The 17,263-nt window shown below is 33.7% G+C and overlaps 1 protein-coding gene across 3 annotated transcripts in view; it reads left to right on the top strand.

Annotated features, from left to right (window-relative positions):
• LOC145693488 (protein-glucosylgalactosylhydroxylysine glucosidase-like) overlaps positions 1–17,263 on the top strand; it is a 124,880-nt gene that overhangs the window by 51,895 nt on the left and 55,722 nt on the right. For all 3 annotated transcript variants that reach the window (XM_081769531.1, XM_081769530.1, XM_081769528.1), the window contains one exon: positions 13,231–13,330. In XM_081769531.1, the coding sequence (XP_081625657.1) occupies positions 13,231–13,330 (100 nt within the window). The remainder of the gene's footprint in view (positions 1–13,230; positions 13,331–17,263) is intronic.

The raw sequence follows: 17,263 nt of genomic DNA, 5'->3' as shown, positions 1-17,263 counted from the left end.
TTGATTTCGGTATCGCCAGGTTGATACCGTTACGGACAGGCGTCGCTGGTCAGTAAACAAAATTGCATTGGATATTGGCCTCTCCAACCAATGCTCCAGACGAACTACCGTTGGCTGTTAGTCGTTATAAGATCGGGCTTCCGATGTTACGATTGGATTCTTACATTGAATCAGATTCGATCTTTATCGCGATGAACTCAAAGTACTTCCACGAAAACGTAGAACTTCTCTCTCTAAAAGCTTGGACTTCTCTCAACGCTGTAGACCTTCTATCTCCCAAAGACCTCCTGTCCCTTGGTTTTGTTCGGATCTTGATTTCCGGAATTCTGCGGCGTCGTCCGCTGTCAGGCACGTGTGACCTCCTTTCATTCGGAAAACATTCTTTCCTCGTGTCAAGAACAAAAACTGCAACACTCGACACGCTCTGATTTCCCGATTCTAGGCAATTTCCACATATCCGTGAATGTGTTTGATGTTCACAAACATGTTACAACTGCGATTCATGATTTTTACAGAATGTTATAAATGTTATAGCTAACGCATTTCATAAATTTCCTTCCTGCATTCGCAGACTATCAATTATGCTTTTGTTTACTTTATCTGCTGACAACAAAATAATGCAATTCTACCAACTTGCATTAACCTCAATTTTAACAAATGTTTTCCTTCACCACATAATTTTTAATATTTCACAAAACCCAATATCAAAATAAATAAAGTTGATCGTTAAAAAATAAAATTCTGATACATAAAATACGGGCTCTGCCACATGGCCCTCCTTAAAAATTGGGAGCTACGCTATCCAAATTAGATCTCGTAGGAGATCGTGAACTAACAAAACACCCTGTAGATATACAACAACATATGTGAAATAAATGAAACTGAAACATAAAACTTGAAAATAAATAAATAAAGCATATATATCCATATAAATAAATATCTTTAAATCAATAAATTGTTTCCAATACCCCAACCTTTACTTAATATATATATTTAATAATCCTTTAATCATCTCATTGAATTGCAATTTAACATGGAAAATATACATTCAAAAAGTGTACACTCACTCCATCTCGTGAGTTGTACTAAAACTATGAGAAGAGCAGAATCACTCTGTAATTTGTTAATTGCAAACTCTTTTAGTCTCGCAATTCAGCTTGGTATCATATTACTGGAATTTTCCATTGCTTCATTGTCCATACTTGCCAACTTGGACACTTGTTGACAGTATTAGCAAAGGTAACTTTTTTCCTTTCCAGACGTTTTTATTCTTCATTTCTAAAAAACTATGAAACTATTCACTAGTAATTATAGCATAATCACTTATTGTGATACTTTAGTAATTGAAATATATCACACGATATCATCACTTTTTATTTTTAAAAAACTAAACACTGAATTTTCACTATAGAAGAATAAAATTCTTCTGTAGTCGATTTGCAACACTGGAAATGATTTTGAGCGGGATCTGCAAATTCAGCAGTTTTCAATGAAGGTTAATCTGCTTACGCGTTGGCACTCCCATTCTGCGCGTCACCTTGGTTCAATGTTAACTCGTTGTCAAAAACGCACTACAAAATTTTCACTAAATTCACTAAAATTCCGTGTTTTTACAGTATTACGACATCACAGGGGTAGAAATATTCCCTGTTGGTGTCTGTCGGGCATTCGGTTTTTCCGTGTTTTCCGGAATTTATCACGAAAACATTAGATTCCGTTGTTTTAATATGTCCCTTCTGCATCTTCTTCTTTAGTGGTGTGGTTCATTTGTGTAAGCTTCAATTCAGTATCAGTGCTAGTGCTATGATATGCTCTACTACAATCTGGCAAATTACGAAAAATTGTGTTATCAGTGCTTTGTGTTGTGTTATTAAGTTGTGTTTTATTCTTATTTAATATTGTGGCATAGAGGGGAGAAACTTGTGAATGTACGTAAGTTTCAGACTCATCTCTACCACTTACTTTTAACTCTATATTCGATTTTACAATATGTTTACTATCTCTATTTACGTATTTTCTCTCTAGCTTACTTAATCTTACTAGAATATAACATGTAATAATCACTACTATAACTAATATACTCCCTAAAACTATCGTAGATGTTAATAATAAAATTGTTTCGATGTCCATTTTCCTTGTTTTGGATTTTATCTGAAATAGACGAGAAATAGATAAAGCCGGGATAGGCCTACTTAAAATTTGTAGAAAATTATATTTACTATAATTATTTGAATAATTATTATTCCTAACTTGTGTCTGCTTACACTTTTTGCGACTATATTTCGCGTGTTGTTGAAGCAGGCTTATACTGTTCTCTACTTTGTCTAACACAGTTGCTATTTTCGAAGTAATACTCGTGATAGACCATTAATACTATAACTGTGTGCAAAAACTCAGCTGCTTATAAGCTCTAGACTCTGTTTTACACTTAAAATCTCGTATTTTCCGTCGTTTTCTTCATTAAGATGATACTAAACTATATTCACTATATTTCCATATATTTACACTTATATGTCTTCTAACGTACGTTTTTCTATTATTTAAACCTTATTTTAATAATCTATATACTTAAATATCGTTAATTCTATTTAATATCTTTATTTTCCGTAATTTAAAATAATATTTCTTTGATTTTACGCTCGGCAAGGTTTGTTCGCTTGGCTGGAAAGCGGCTAGCGTGGCTTGATAATTTCCGTAATCATTCGTGCTTACTCGGAACTGTTCGTTTTTCGTCTGCAGTCTTCGCTGGGTCCTAGAGTGGAGAGTAAATCTAGCCTCTCGCCGGGTCTTTAGTCACTTTTCCACCTCTTAGCGTGCGGAACTCACTGAATGTTTTGACGCAAATGATTACAGACTCCCATATGATTATTGCCTGTAGCGCTTGCAATGTAAATACAACGATAAAATAAATGATTCCAATCATTGTTTTTACTCAATATCGATTGATTATTACCAATTATATCAGTAATATATTATTCTATTTCTTTTCCTTTTTTTAAAATAATTTTTGTACGGAAAATAAACGTTAAATATATTAAACCTATTTTAATTAATTGTTCTTCTGTACACTTCGTGAACTATTTCTCGTTGTATCTATGCTTATTCATCGATATTAACCCTTCAGTTCACAATGTAAATATTATATAAATTTAATTTTTCTGTATTTTCTATAAACAATCGTAATACTTATCTATATCTTAACTATTAATACAGTAATACTAATCTATTTCTATTTTATCTATTTTTTATCTATTATTAACTATTTTTACTATTATTATTAATTATCTGTTATTTTCTACTATTATTTTGTTTTTCCTTCTTGGACATTCTTGACTTTATCTATCCTCTTTTGGTGTTACTATTTTAGATTTATCTAGGTTATCTATTCTCATCTATTTCTATCCTTATTTTTTTCATTTACACTTCAAACGTAAATGGGATATCGCTCGTTTCAATATTACAATACGATCTATTATTACATTCGGTCGGGTACTATGAACTATTATGATCTATAGACTTTATTTACTACTATTCATTCTTACATTTGGTGATGGTCTTTGCTGTTGGTGATGGCTGTTTGGTGAGTACCTAATGCATGATTCCTATGCAACATTAATACCTCCTACTCGTTTGTTTACTTTTTTCAACAATTTACCAATCAATAACTTCACTGTTTACAAAATTTTCGTGAGTTTTCGTGCACTAGAACATGAATAAATTTATATTGTGTATTACTAAATGATATTATTATTATTGTTGTTATTATTATGCTTCATTACTTTCCCATTTATATTTCCTTAGCGATTTATACAATTTATAATACAATATTATTAATGCAAAAACAGAAACTACTAGAACAAGTATAATGGCTGCAACTACATACATTATATAGTTTGTTTTCATTATCAATAGTGGTACAGTGGTATCCACTTTTAATTTTAACAAATTTTCGGCTAGACTATTCAGTTCTTCGTGATGTAAACTAAAATTTAATTGTTTTTGCGACCAATTTCCTATTAAATTTAGATGTTTATTGTTAACATTTATTACTTTATTCGTTGGAATTGCTAATTCTCCAAAGATTAAATTATCAAATTGGCTTTACTTAATAAAATAAGAACAATTGTTTCCAAAGTTTACTTTCGTTGATGTAACTTCGTGATGGTTGCCTAATTTGGTTATGTATCCTTCTGATAGTGATGAATACAATACTCCAGCATGAGTATATCTATATACTACATTCCCTAGATATTTTTCTGTTCGTTGTTGACAACCATTTAGTGAACCGTTGAAAACAATATTATTAAGACATTTTGCTTTGTCATCCAATGTTATTTGTTCACAGAAATACAAAAAGCTCTTAAATTCACATTTGGAACGATCCAAAGTGTGATACATACCATTAGCTAAGTATACAACTTCAGGTAATTTATAATAAATGCGGAAATTCCTAGTTAGGTATCCCATAGAGATCACATTGAACATTCTTGACACTTGACACTATGTTTTCGTAAACGATATGCGTTTTTAATAATAAATCAACATTATTTTCATTATAATGGTATTTCATCAAATAAATTGATGAAACTCGGTAGAACATTCCTATGTCAGATCGATAAATTGAATGTTTTAGAATGTCATGTGTACTTATGAATTTGTTTACATCTAAATTAGATAAAATATGATAGGATAATTGGTTATTTAATACATCATTGAATATTTTATTCACTCTTTCTCTAGCCATGTGCGAAAATAAGTTTGTTAAAATCTTTCTTTGGGCTTGCTGCAAGTAAAAGTACATTTCTTGCAGTTTGCTCCTTACATTTTGTAGTACATGGTGAACCTTCACCACAACTCCATGAATTATGGTTATTTCTTGATTATGTGATACTTTTAAGTTATGAATTTCCTGCGCTAACAAATTCTCATGCTCAGATAACTTCTGAACTGATTATGACAAGTTGCGTATGAATTAAATTATAAGCTGATAATCCTATGAAACTAAATCCTAATAAAAATGACCAAATTGATCGTTTGGTTCTCGTTGAATCTATACACTTAGAACTACCATTAACAAATACAAACTGACACGGGATAGAATTAATGATGTTATTCCTAAATTGTTTTTCTCTCTCTGCGTAGTCTTCCAGAATATCGTAAGATTCGCTACATACTGTGTGCATAGGCACTGCTTCATGGAAATTTACATGCATTCTAATTGTTGTATATACCATGTTAGACGCATGAACCGCCAAAGCGTCTTGCGTTAATGCTATCCCTACATCTTGCATTGTCAATTGATGATGATCATCAGCGTTTCCATATTGAAATATAAATACCCAATTTAAAATGATGTATAATATTCTTGCTTCCATTTTATAATTATTTCCTTTCCAATCTCGTATAACAAGTCTGAAATTAATAAAACCTAAAATTAATTCTTTACCTTATTGTTATTTATTTATTTATTTATATTTTAAGATTACTTTAACAATTTATTAATTTGTATGTACTTCACATTTCATTTTATGTTCTAGGCACCAACTCAATGTATCTTTAATAGTACTTGCATATTGCATATATATATTTATTTAAAATTCTAGTAACTCTAATCCAAAAAGTGTCTATCGATTCGGGAATTTTCTGATGGAGATTAGCATTTCCTCAAATCTCGGGTTGAGGTTTTGGTTGAGAAAAGTGCCCCCTGTCTGACACTTCATCGGTAGACCCAATTTGTACCATAGTTACAGTAAACCCTAACTTAAATGTTTTCAATATTTTTTTCAAATTTACTCTTCGCCATCTGACATTTGATCAATATCACCAAACTTTTCGTCTTTACTACCAACAAATAATTTCAACCGTCTTATATCTATAGTATCAATTTTACTTTCACCCTTTTTAGTTTCATACTTAACTTTGTATGAGTTGTTATTGACTCTGTCAATAATTACACCTTTGGTGTTATAACGATTACCGAAACATGCCGGCAAACCTGCTCTTGGCATTTCCCTGATCAAGACTATTTGACCAATATCAAAACTTGGTTGGTCAAATTTCTTTTCGATTTGTTTTTTCTGGGATCTGAATTTCCTCTTCAAATACTTATACGCTAGTTGACGTGCCTCCTTTATGCCTTGAAGTCTCACCTCGTTGTCCACAAACTCGCAAGGGATATCTAAATCCTGCTCGAGAAATGTTCTCGGTTCGACTCCATGCAACAAATAGTATGGTGAAAACCCAGTACCATCATGCACTTGCGTATTTATCGTAAATATTAAACTAGGTAGTATTTCGTCCCAGTTTGCAAAATCTTTATCTATATAGTGCTTCATTACTTGTTGTAATGAGCCTATGGCCCTCTCTGCGCTTCCAATAGAATAATGGGCACTCGTATTGGCGAAATGCAAGTCCATGCCAAATTTTTCCGACATCTCCTCTAATATCTTGCTGCGGTGGGATGATAACCTGTCCAGATGGAGCTGGAATGGGACCCCATGTTTAGTAATGAGATCCTCAAAGATCACTTGAGCTACGATCTCTGCTGTTATCGCCGGTACTGCTCTAGCAATGATAAATCTTGTAGCATTATCCACAAACACCAAAATTTACTTATTTCGATTATTACGTGAGATCTTAAATGGTCCAACCTCATCCATTACGACTGATTGAAATGGTGCATATGACGGATAAGTTTGAGCATGAAACGGGACTCTACCTGTTTTCCTCTTCTGCATTTGACAACTTATACACTGGCCTACTTTATCCATGAAAAACTTCTTCATATTAGGAAAGTAAATTATTTCGAATGCTCGTCTGTAACACTTTGTATACGAAAAGTGTCCACCACCATATATTGAACAATGTAAATTCCTAAATACTTGCTCTCTCAAGGTATATGGAATACACAATAATAATTCGTTCCGCCAGCCATACGCTGTGTTCTATATAACCTATTATCTTTAACTGTGTACCATCTAGCTTGTTTCTCTGCTTTAACATCTGCCTCTGCTGGATTTTCAATTGCTTTCATTATAGGGCCAAAAAACGGATCTTGACGTTGCAATTCCCCTACGTCGATATCTTTATCAAAAGTTAAATTCACTTGCAAATCCTCGGTGTTTACCTTCAATGTTTGCAACTCTACATCGTCAGTTGTCGGTTCTATGTCAGTGTTCCTGGACAAAATATCACTCGGATTCTTTTCTCCAGGACAATGCACTGGTGTATACTTGTATTGATCTAAGTCAAGACTCCACCTTACAAGTTTTGGTGCTAACTTCGGCGATGTTTGAAGATATTTTAGCGCTTTACAATCGGTATACAATTAAAACTCCTTATTGAACAAATAGTAGTTGAATGCTCGTAAAGAACTAATCACGGCTAAAATTTCCAATTCTACTATGAGTCTAGTTTTTTCCTGTGGTCTTAGTACACGACTGTAATACGCCACTGGTGTCCATTCACCATTCGCTTGTTTCTGCATAAGGACTCCGCCAATTGAACTTGTTGATGCATCCGTGTACACCCTCGTTTCTAACTCCTCCCTAAACGGGGCTAACAATGGTGCATTCATCAATGCCAATTTCAACTTTTCAAATGCCTGTTGGTATGACTCGTTCCACTCGAATTTATGTCCTTTTTTCAAAATCGGTTGGAAAATTGAAGTTATCTTGGCGTAATCTTTACAAAACTTCCTAACGTAATTCGTTAGTCCAAGGAATGACTTAAGCTGTTTTACATTGTTTGGGGCTTTGCACGCTTTAATGGCTTGTATAATGTTTGGGCTAACTTCATAACCTGCATCGCTTACTATGTGACCAAGTGCTAAAATTTTCCTTTCAACGAACCCTCTTCTCTACAGACAACTTGAGACCATAATATCTCAACCTTTTAAACACAGACTGCAATATGTCTACCATTTTTCTTTGTTCATCGCTGTAAAGGAACACATCATCCATATAATAGGATACGGACTCTGGATTTATTGGCCAACGTCATTGCCATTATTTTAGTATAGATAGCAGGCGCCTGTAAGTACCCCATAGGCAGAACACGATATGAATAGGCTCCTACGCCTGGTATGCTAAAAGCAGTGTAATCTTTAGACTCTTCTGAGATGGGAACTTGGTGATAAGCGGATTTTACATCTAAAATGCTGAAATTTTTATGTCCTCCCATGCATGTTAATATCTGATGGATTGGAGGCAACGCAATGCTATGTAACTTGACAAATTTATTAAGGAACCTACAGTCCAAAACTGCACGAATACCCCCTGATGGTTTCTGTATAAACAGCATTGGAAAATTGTAAGCACTTGAACTTTCCTCTATAATGCCCTGTTTCAGCAAAATATTGATTTGCTCTTTTACTTTGTCCTTGAGTGCGATTGGGATGGGATACTGATGTCTCCTGAACGGTACTTTAGTCTCTAATTCGATGTGATGTTGAAAATGTTTAACTTGACCTAACTCGTCGTCTTGCCATGCAAAGACGTCTGCGTACTTAAAACATAACTTCTCAATTTGTTCTTTAAATTCAGGTGTTGTTTCTTCTCCAAATTTTAATCTAGACTTGTCAAAGTTTTTCCTTGACTTTAAAACACCTTCTATATCCTTATCTGACAATCCTTCCTGTTTTAATTGTTCCTCATCTATACATTCTTCCGCTTGTCCAAGTATTACATTCGCTCTTAACATAAATTTGTTAGATGGATTCACTATCTCAATTTTGTTATTCTGTGCCGATAAAAGCACACGCCGGATTAAAACATATTGGCGTTCTATATTCCTATCTGGCTCTAACAAGTACTCCTTGTTATTCCATGAATTGATTAAATTGACCTCTACTGTGGTTTTCGTTCTAGGTAACAATCGTACCTTGTGACCTAAAACCCATTTCGGTCTAATGCTGTATCTTAAGCCAATCGATGCATTTTCTGATACTGTAACAGATTCCTGTTCTTCCCTCTTTCTAAACCATGGTTTTCCAAATCTTTGTAGCGTTAGCTTATTTTGTCCATAATTTATCTGACAATTTTGACTTTGCAGAAAATCATTTTCGATCAAAACCTGATAGGAAAATCTTTCACTACACGAAACTCCAAATGAAATGTTTGACCAGCTAATTTAAACTTTAAGATTGCTACCTTGTTTACCACTAACACATTATGTTTTATACCACGTATTCGTGTTGATTTAGAAAGAACCTTAGCACTCGGTGGAATTAACTTTTCATTGATGATTGATATCTGAGACCCTGTATCAATTAATGCCTTGTGTTTTCGCGCATCGACTTCTATCGGTACGTATAACATATTATTCTCGTTTACTGTAAAGGCTACAATTTCTCTAATTTTCGTCTTACTTCTTGTAAATGCGCCTCCGTCATTTACAGTATTACTTAGTTTAAATTCGGTGTATTTTGAGCCTGGTAATATGTTGTTCCGTTAATCTGATTCGGTACAACCGGTACATACTGCACTTGATTATTCATCTGCCCTTGATTTTGACACCACGACTGACCATTACTTCGATTTCCACATGAATTTCCACGTTGTTGCAAATAATTTTTCCTACCACCACGATTACCACGCCAATTGTTATTATTCCTGTATCCTCTCCTATTATTATAATCACCGTTTCCTCTATTCCTATTAAAATTACTATTGTCTCTGTTCCAACTTCTATTTCCGTTATTACGATAAAAGTTACGTCCTCTGCTTCTAAAATTCTTATTGCCTCTAAAATTATTTCCATTCTTTTGTTGTTTAGACACACTATCTCGTCTATCTTCTCTATCATCATGGTCTTGAAACTTCGCGGCTAAAGTCAATTGTAGCTTTCCGATCTTCTTCTCTAATTCGCCTAATTGGGTAATACTGTGAGGCTCCTGGTTAATTTTAACTTCGTCCCTATTCCTAATTTCTTTCTTTAGTAGTAACTTGTCTACTTCTATGTCACTGTCATCTTCTTCTACCTGCTCACGCATTTTCTTTAGTAGATCCTTCACCGTAACCTTTCCATTTTCTCTTTTTACACGTTTGTCTACCTTGCATTTATTTTTCTCTATTTTCTGGAGATCTTCGACAAACTTATCTATTGTAGAATACGAAATCGTCCCAACTTTCTCCATAAAATATGGCTGAAGGCCACCTACTATAATTCCAATCTTTTTCTTGTCATCCATACTTGGATCTAATCTTTCGCACAACACCAACATGTCATAAACATAATTGATAATAGGTTCATCCTCGAGATGCAACCTTTCCCTAATCTTTTCTTCTATGTCCATGGTAACGTTAGTCCTAGTAAACTCTTCAATAATGTTCTTTTGTAGCTCCTTATAACCTATATCATTTATATTCCTCCGTTTTAAAAACACCTTTATCCATTGCCTTCCGTTTCCCTTGAATACGCTTGGCAAAAGCTCCTTTCTTTTATCTTCGCTCACGCCTGCCATTTGATACGCGTCGTCAAATTCGTCGAAAAATCCTACAATGTCACTATCCGTTTTTAAATCAAATTTAGGTAGCTTATTAACGTCAGAATAGAACATCACGTTGGTCGTCAGTTTGCTTTCTTGCGAACTATTGTTTTCACTACTAGACTGTTTATTGTTTACAATACTACTTTCAAACGGAAAAATAGACTCAAAATCCTCAGAATATGATTTCGTTACCGGACTAGATGGAAAATTCTCTACTGGACCTAGTTTTAAATTTGGTTTAGCACCTTCTTGCTCAGTTACTTTTACTTGCTTCTTTCTACTCGAAGTTGCAATATTAAATATACTTCCAACTTGTACACCTCTACCTGCTTTTTGTGCTCTAGTACGAACTGTGTCGTCACTCATTTATCTACTATTTTAATTCAATACTTATTATTCTTATATCACTTATATGTCGAGCATCTAAATATCAGATAGGGTGGGCGGGTGGGAATTATTCTTAAGATTAAAACCGAACACTTAATCTATAACCATATTTCGTGAAATTTTACTTATAACTACAAAACATTACTACTAAACATATCTTACTATTTTCGAGAAAATACTAGAGAGAATCTTAACGTATACTTCACCATGAGAGGGTGGGTTGGAAGGGCTTAATATAATAATCACTGATAACTACTCTTGCTGGGAACGAGAGGTTTCAAATTAAGCATATAACTACTGGGGATTAAATCGTAATGATAACACATCAATTCAATTATTAAAAACAACTACTGTATTTCTTATTAGAAGAATGTAGCTAGTGTAAACGTTGTGAATTATGACGGATATTTAGAAACTTTGCCAGACGAGTAGCACGTATCGAGCATTGAGCATTTGTACCCTGAATTGGAGTAACACATACCTTTACGGTTGTCTTCAGTTGACGTTCTCTGTTGACTTCCGGGGCTGCTACGTTGATTTCGGCATCGCCAGGTTGATACCGTTACGGACAGGCGTCGCTGGTCAGTAAACAAAATTGCATTGGATATTGGCCTCTCCAACCAATGCTCCAGACGAACTACCGTTGGCTGTTAGTCGTTATAAGATCGGGCTTCCGATGTTACGATTGGATTCCTACATTGAATCAGATTCGATCTTTATCGCGATGAACTCAAAGTACTTCCACGAAAACGAAGAACTTCTCTCTCTAAAAGCTTGGACTTCTCTCAACGCTGTAGACCTTCTATCTCCCAAAGACCTCCTGTCCCTTGGTTTTGTTCGGATCTTGATTTCCGGAATTCTGCGGCGTCGTCCGCTGTCAGGCACGTGTGACCTCCTTTCATTCGGAAAACAAATTCTTTCCTCGTGTCAAGAACAAAAACTGCAACACTCGACACGCTCTGATTTCCCGATTCTAGGCAATTTCCACATATCCGTGAATGTGTTTGATGTTCACAAACATGTTACAACTGCGATTCATGATTTTTACAGAATGTTATAAATGTTATAGCTAACACATTTCATAAATTTCCTTCCTGCATTCGCAGACTATCAATTATGCTTTTGTTTACTTTATCTGCTGACAACAAAATAATGCAATTCTACCAACTTGCATTAACCTCCATTTTAACAAATGTTTTCCTTCACCACATAATTTTTAATATTTCACAAAACCCAATATCAAAATAAATAAAGTTGATCGTTAAAATAAAATTCTGATACATAAAATACGGGCTCTGCCACAATAGTAACATATGTAACTTGATTCATTAAACTTTAATACGTCCGATATCTATGTATGAATGTCGGTTAATTTTGTTTTCTTACTTGTTTCTTCAAATAATTTAGTACAAATCAATGTAATAATTGTAATTTAATATGAATTTCAATTTGTTTTTGCCAAGCAAAATGGACCATAGATGGGTAGGTGAGGATATGTGTGTTTGTCTTGATTGATAAATCAGGGAAAACAAATTGATTCTACGAAGATTTTAATTATGCACGATATTAACTAGTATTGAAATCATTGTACTTTGTTGCTCTTGCACAGTGCTTAAGGTATTAAAATACGTAGTATAAATTATTTAAATTCGTAATAGTTTGAAGTCATTTAATACTGAAAATGAAAACTATTGTGTGTGACGGACTATAATACCCATTTGCTCTTCTATTTCCTTTAGTTTAAACTAGCGTATATAACCCATATTACCGCGGATATTGTTTTATTATCTCTTATTCTGCCTGGATCTTAAATTTCTTCGTCTTCTATAATGAATACGTGCAAGCGAATAACACACACATACACACACGTTCATGGTTGTATGGTCTGTAGTTCTGGAGACCTGCTTATTACGATAAAAAAGCATCTTAAGGGTTGCATTTCACTTAAATCCTGTCTAACCTAGAGCTAGGAAGCAAGAAGCATATTTATACAAAATTTCAAAATTCTACAGATCTGGCGAACAGCGAAAAGTCATTCAAACATTCTTATTCCAGTTCAGGAGGCGCATTTTGCAAAAAGCTGTCTCATTTGCAGGTTAGGGTGCAAGAACAATATTCATACAAAATTTCAGTGTTCTATGCCTAATAGTTTTGAGGATCTTTTGATGAATGAGTCAGTGGATTTACACTTTTGTATAATATACCATCCAAATTTATATCGGATTTAAGACACATAAATTTCAACATGTAATTTATATTTTTGGTTATACATTGAAAAATACATTTATTCATTAGTATAATTCGAAAAAAGTAAATTGAATATAATACTATACACAATTAACTTTATTTATTAGGTGTCACCTAACATCACTATAGAAGGTTCGAACACCACACTTACTTACATAATGACAGTGGACCAAGAAGATAGTATTACTCTAGAAGAGATGCAAGCACGTAAGTACTGGTTGTTTCATATTTTAATTTAAATATTTCTTGTGGAAAATAGGTAGTATCATCAAGGTAATCGATGATCATTGAGACACTTGAAATGAGCAATTACGTACTAAAATATAAATAGAAAAGTTTCGGAGAGAGGTGTATTAGTGTATTATATTACTTACACCGGTTTGAGTCAGGGACGTCATTTAGTTAGGGCAGGGAGGGACAATTGTGACCCTGAGTTTGAGATTTATATAGATTTTATCAATAGAATAGTATTAAATCAGTAAAAACACGAAAGTTTACTTATGTCAAGGGATCTTGCTCCCACAAGCAAAATCTGAAATGGCGCTCCTTGTTTGACCCCTTTGATACTTGACAAATCTACTTGTAACGAATTTACGGACTACTCGTTCTATTCAAATTGAATAAACATTTGGAGGATTGTTATGGATAGGAGTTTAAGTAACATATTCTTGAAAATACATTCTATTACATGAATGACCATGCTTGGATATGAACTTGTGGCCATATAAACCGTATCAAAGTATACGACAGAATAAGGAGGGGCTTATATAAATCAAAACCAAGAAAGAGAGCAAAATCTGTAGAACACGAAACAAAATACCTCATCTGTATATTTTTAAATTTCTTAAACATTCCCTTACCCAAATCAACCTTTCACTTGTTTTACACTCCTGATTAAATATTTATTCTTCGTATCTATGACTTCTTCGATGGTCTACTGTTAACGATTGCGCTTTTGCTGCACAGAGACACAGTTTCGATTTTCGTGGGAGAGCTGCGAACTTATTACGGTATATAGGATTTCACCTTAGATCGAAGGTTTACGTCTTATCTAGACTCTGCACAGAAAATGAGACTCTAACTTTCAATAAACAAAAACTTCTAACAATATTCTAGTACACAATATACATGTATTTTAGGTACTACATTTCGTATAAGTAAATCTCCACGTTAAGCGGGTTTGCATATCCAGACTCCTATGATAACATTTACGATCACTCCAAACACAATCATTTCAAGAATTCAAACTGTTTTATATATGTTATTAGGACGTAAAATTGAATGCTATTTATTTGGAAAATACTTTTATACATTGCAAAACATGTAACACCCAAATATTCACCGCAAATTCATTGTCGTACCAAAATAAATAAACACGAGTGTGGAGCAGAAAACCACTTTACACAAAAATTAAATGAGCCTCTGCAAAGGCATACGAAAGAGTTGAGTGGTTTGGGTCAATAGTTAATCAATCAGGAGTTTATATGTTCAAACCCCGTAGGAAGTCTTTGTTTTTCTCAAAGTGTGTTCCTTTCAATAACTGTTTGATAACTACTTTTCTTTCAAATTTGATTAGATCGGTACATTATATGAATTGCAAATCTAAAATTCATAGCTGAAAACAATGTATGTTCAATATTCCATTATTATCCTTTGGTTTGTAATGTAAAACTATTTATAAGGAGTGATGATTTCAGAAGATTCTCCTCGGGAGATAGGAAAAACTGATAAAACACTGGAAGTTCCCTTTAAGCATGACTGAAGATGTGGCCCCGAAGGTTGAAATTTCTTAGATCGACAGAGTCTCAAATTCTCCCTCAGATCACCCCCTAAAATTATCACAGTTTGAAAGGTTCTTTTAACAAATAGAACATTACATTTATTTCTCATTCTACGTTTTGAAATAACAAAATCATAACTTAAAGAGAATTATAATTTGTAAAACTATAAAGAATTATAATATGCCCGACTAATGAAGTAAATACTATCGTGTAAATTATCAATTTCTAGCCGGATTAAAACTCAGAATTATAATATGCCCGACTAATGAAGTAAATACTATCGTGTAAATTATCAATTTCTAGTCGGATTAAAACTCGAATGTTTGTTTGGATTGCACTTTAAAATAAGTTCTTTACGTATAGTCCTTACTGGAAAGGCGTGCTTAACACCAATTAATTAAACAATAGTTTAAATAATATATTTTATTGTAGTATCTTTACTATTCAGTGTTGTATACACTTCACTTCCCAATGGAAAATCTTGCAAATGTATATTGAACTAGTGAATATTCACAAAAATATCATTTAGTTTACGTAAATGCTGCATCGCTTCATTTTAAACTTCGTACTTTAACTACTACTACTACTACTACTACTACTGCTGCTGCTGCTACTACTACTACTACTACTTCTAATAATAATAATAATAGTAACAATAGGAAGAAGAAGAAGAAAAGTTGTATCTATATCGGAAAATGTTAGGCTTAGTCAGTGAGTTCAAAGAAATGATATGCTATTTATGTTTTCAATAGATATACCTATTTTGGTCTAAATTCAAAATTCTATTTAATCGAATCCGATAGGAATACAAAGAGAAACTTCAAGGACAGGTAAAAAAAAATACTTTGGTAGGACTCAAACTTTGAGAGTGCTTTACGATCTACAGGAAAACGCCTTAGACCACTTGTTTTCTTTTCTTTAAGTTAACTGATTCACCGAAAGTATCTTAGTAACTTCTCTCTACTTTTTACTCGGTTATATGTTTTACATTTATTTCCAGTAACCTTGAACGACAGAGATAAACACTAAAACGAGGAGAATTAAAATTCCAAAGGCTCTCTCAGCAAGAGGCGCACGTTCTGGCCACTAGACCGGCGGAGAGGGAAACTGAAATGTATTTTGTAGTGTCTGAAGTTAAGGTTATTTGTCCTGATATTTTTTGACTTTTTTATGTTTTTATGTTTATGTTTATAATTCTCTTTTAGTTATAATTTTGCCATTTCAAAACTTAGAACGAGAAATAAATGTAATGTTCTATTTGTTAAGAAATCTTTCAAGCAATGTTAGTTTTTAGAGGGTAACTTGAGGGAGAATTTGAGACCCTGTCAATCTAAGAAATTTCAACCTTCGGGACCATATCTTCAATCATGTTCAAAGTGGACTATCAGTGTTTTATGTTTTCCCTCTTTCATATATTGATAATCCGCGAGGAGAATCATCTGAAATCATCACTGCTTATAAGTAGTTTTAATTACAAGTCAAATAATAATAATGGAATATTCTACATACATTGTTTTCAGCAATGGATTTTAGATTTGCAATTCATATAATGTTCCGATCTAATCAAATTTGAAAGAAAAGTAGTTGCCAAACAGTTATTTAAGAAATTTTCTCAAATGTCTGGTGAAAATAGGAACACACTTTGAAAAAGAAAAAACAAAGACCTCCTACGGGGTTTGAACACATGAACATCTGATTGATAGACCATTGACCCAAATCACTCGACTCTTTCGTATGCTTTCGCAGAAGCACTTTTGAGTTTTCTGTAAAGTGGTTTTCTACTCCACACTTGTGTTTATTTCGGTACGACTATGAGTTTGCGCTGAATATTTGGGCGTTACAGGTCTTGTAATGTATAAAAGTATTTTCCGAATAAATCACATTCGTTTTTACGTCCTAATAACATATATAAAACAGTTTGAATAGTTGAAATGATTGTGTCTGGAATGATCGTAAATGTTTTCATAGTTAGGAGTCTGGATATGCAAACCCGCTTAACGTGGGGACTTACTTATGTGAAATATGATACAGTGAATACATTTTGATATTCAGGACTATATCCCAGGTATGTCACCAGTTTTTGGTTTTTTCATTGCGTTTTATGAGCCAATTTTTTTCGTTATTCTGTTGTACCAGGATGAGCTTTTGTTTCATTGATGCAGGATACTTTTACATCTGCTTCAAGTGTTTGAAATAAAGATTGGCAATTATGATACAATTATTAGGAAGGAAATAGAAGTGAATTTCCCTCTCGTAGTTGCATCACAGACACCACATATTTTATGCTTGAAACGCTCCTGTTTGAGGGATGGTTCTGGAAGTTTGCCCTTGCTGAACCACTGATTTTGCACATTCGGAT

Source organism: Thermobia domestica, chromosome 8 (genome assembly GCF_964235325.1).
Source record: "Thermobia domestica chromosome 8, izTheDome1.hap1.1, whole genome shotgun sequence".
Taxonomy (NCBI): Eukaryota; Metazoa; Arthropoda; class Insecta; order Zygentoma; family Lepismatidae; genus Thermobia; species Thermobia domestica.
Note: the sequence above shows the minus strand (reverse complement) of the source record. Positions and strands in the feature narration are given on the sequence as shown.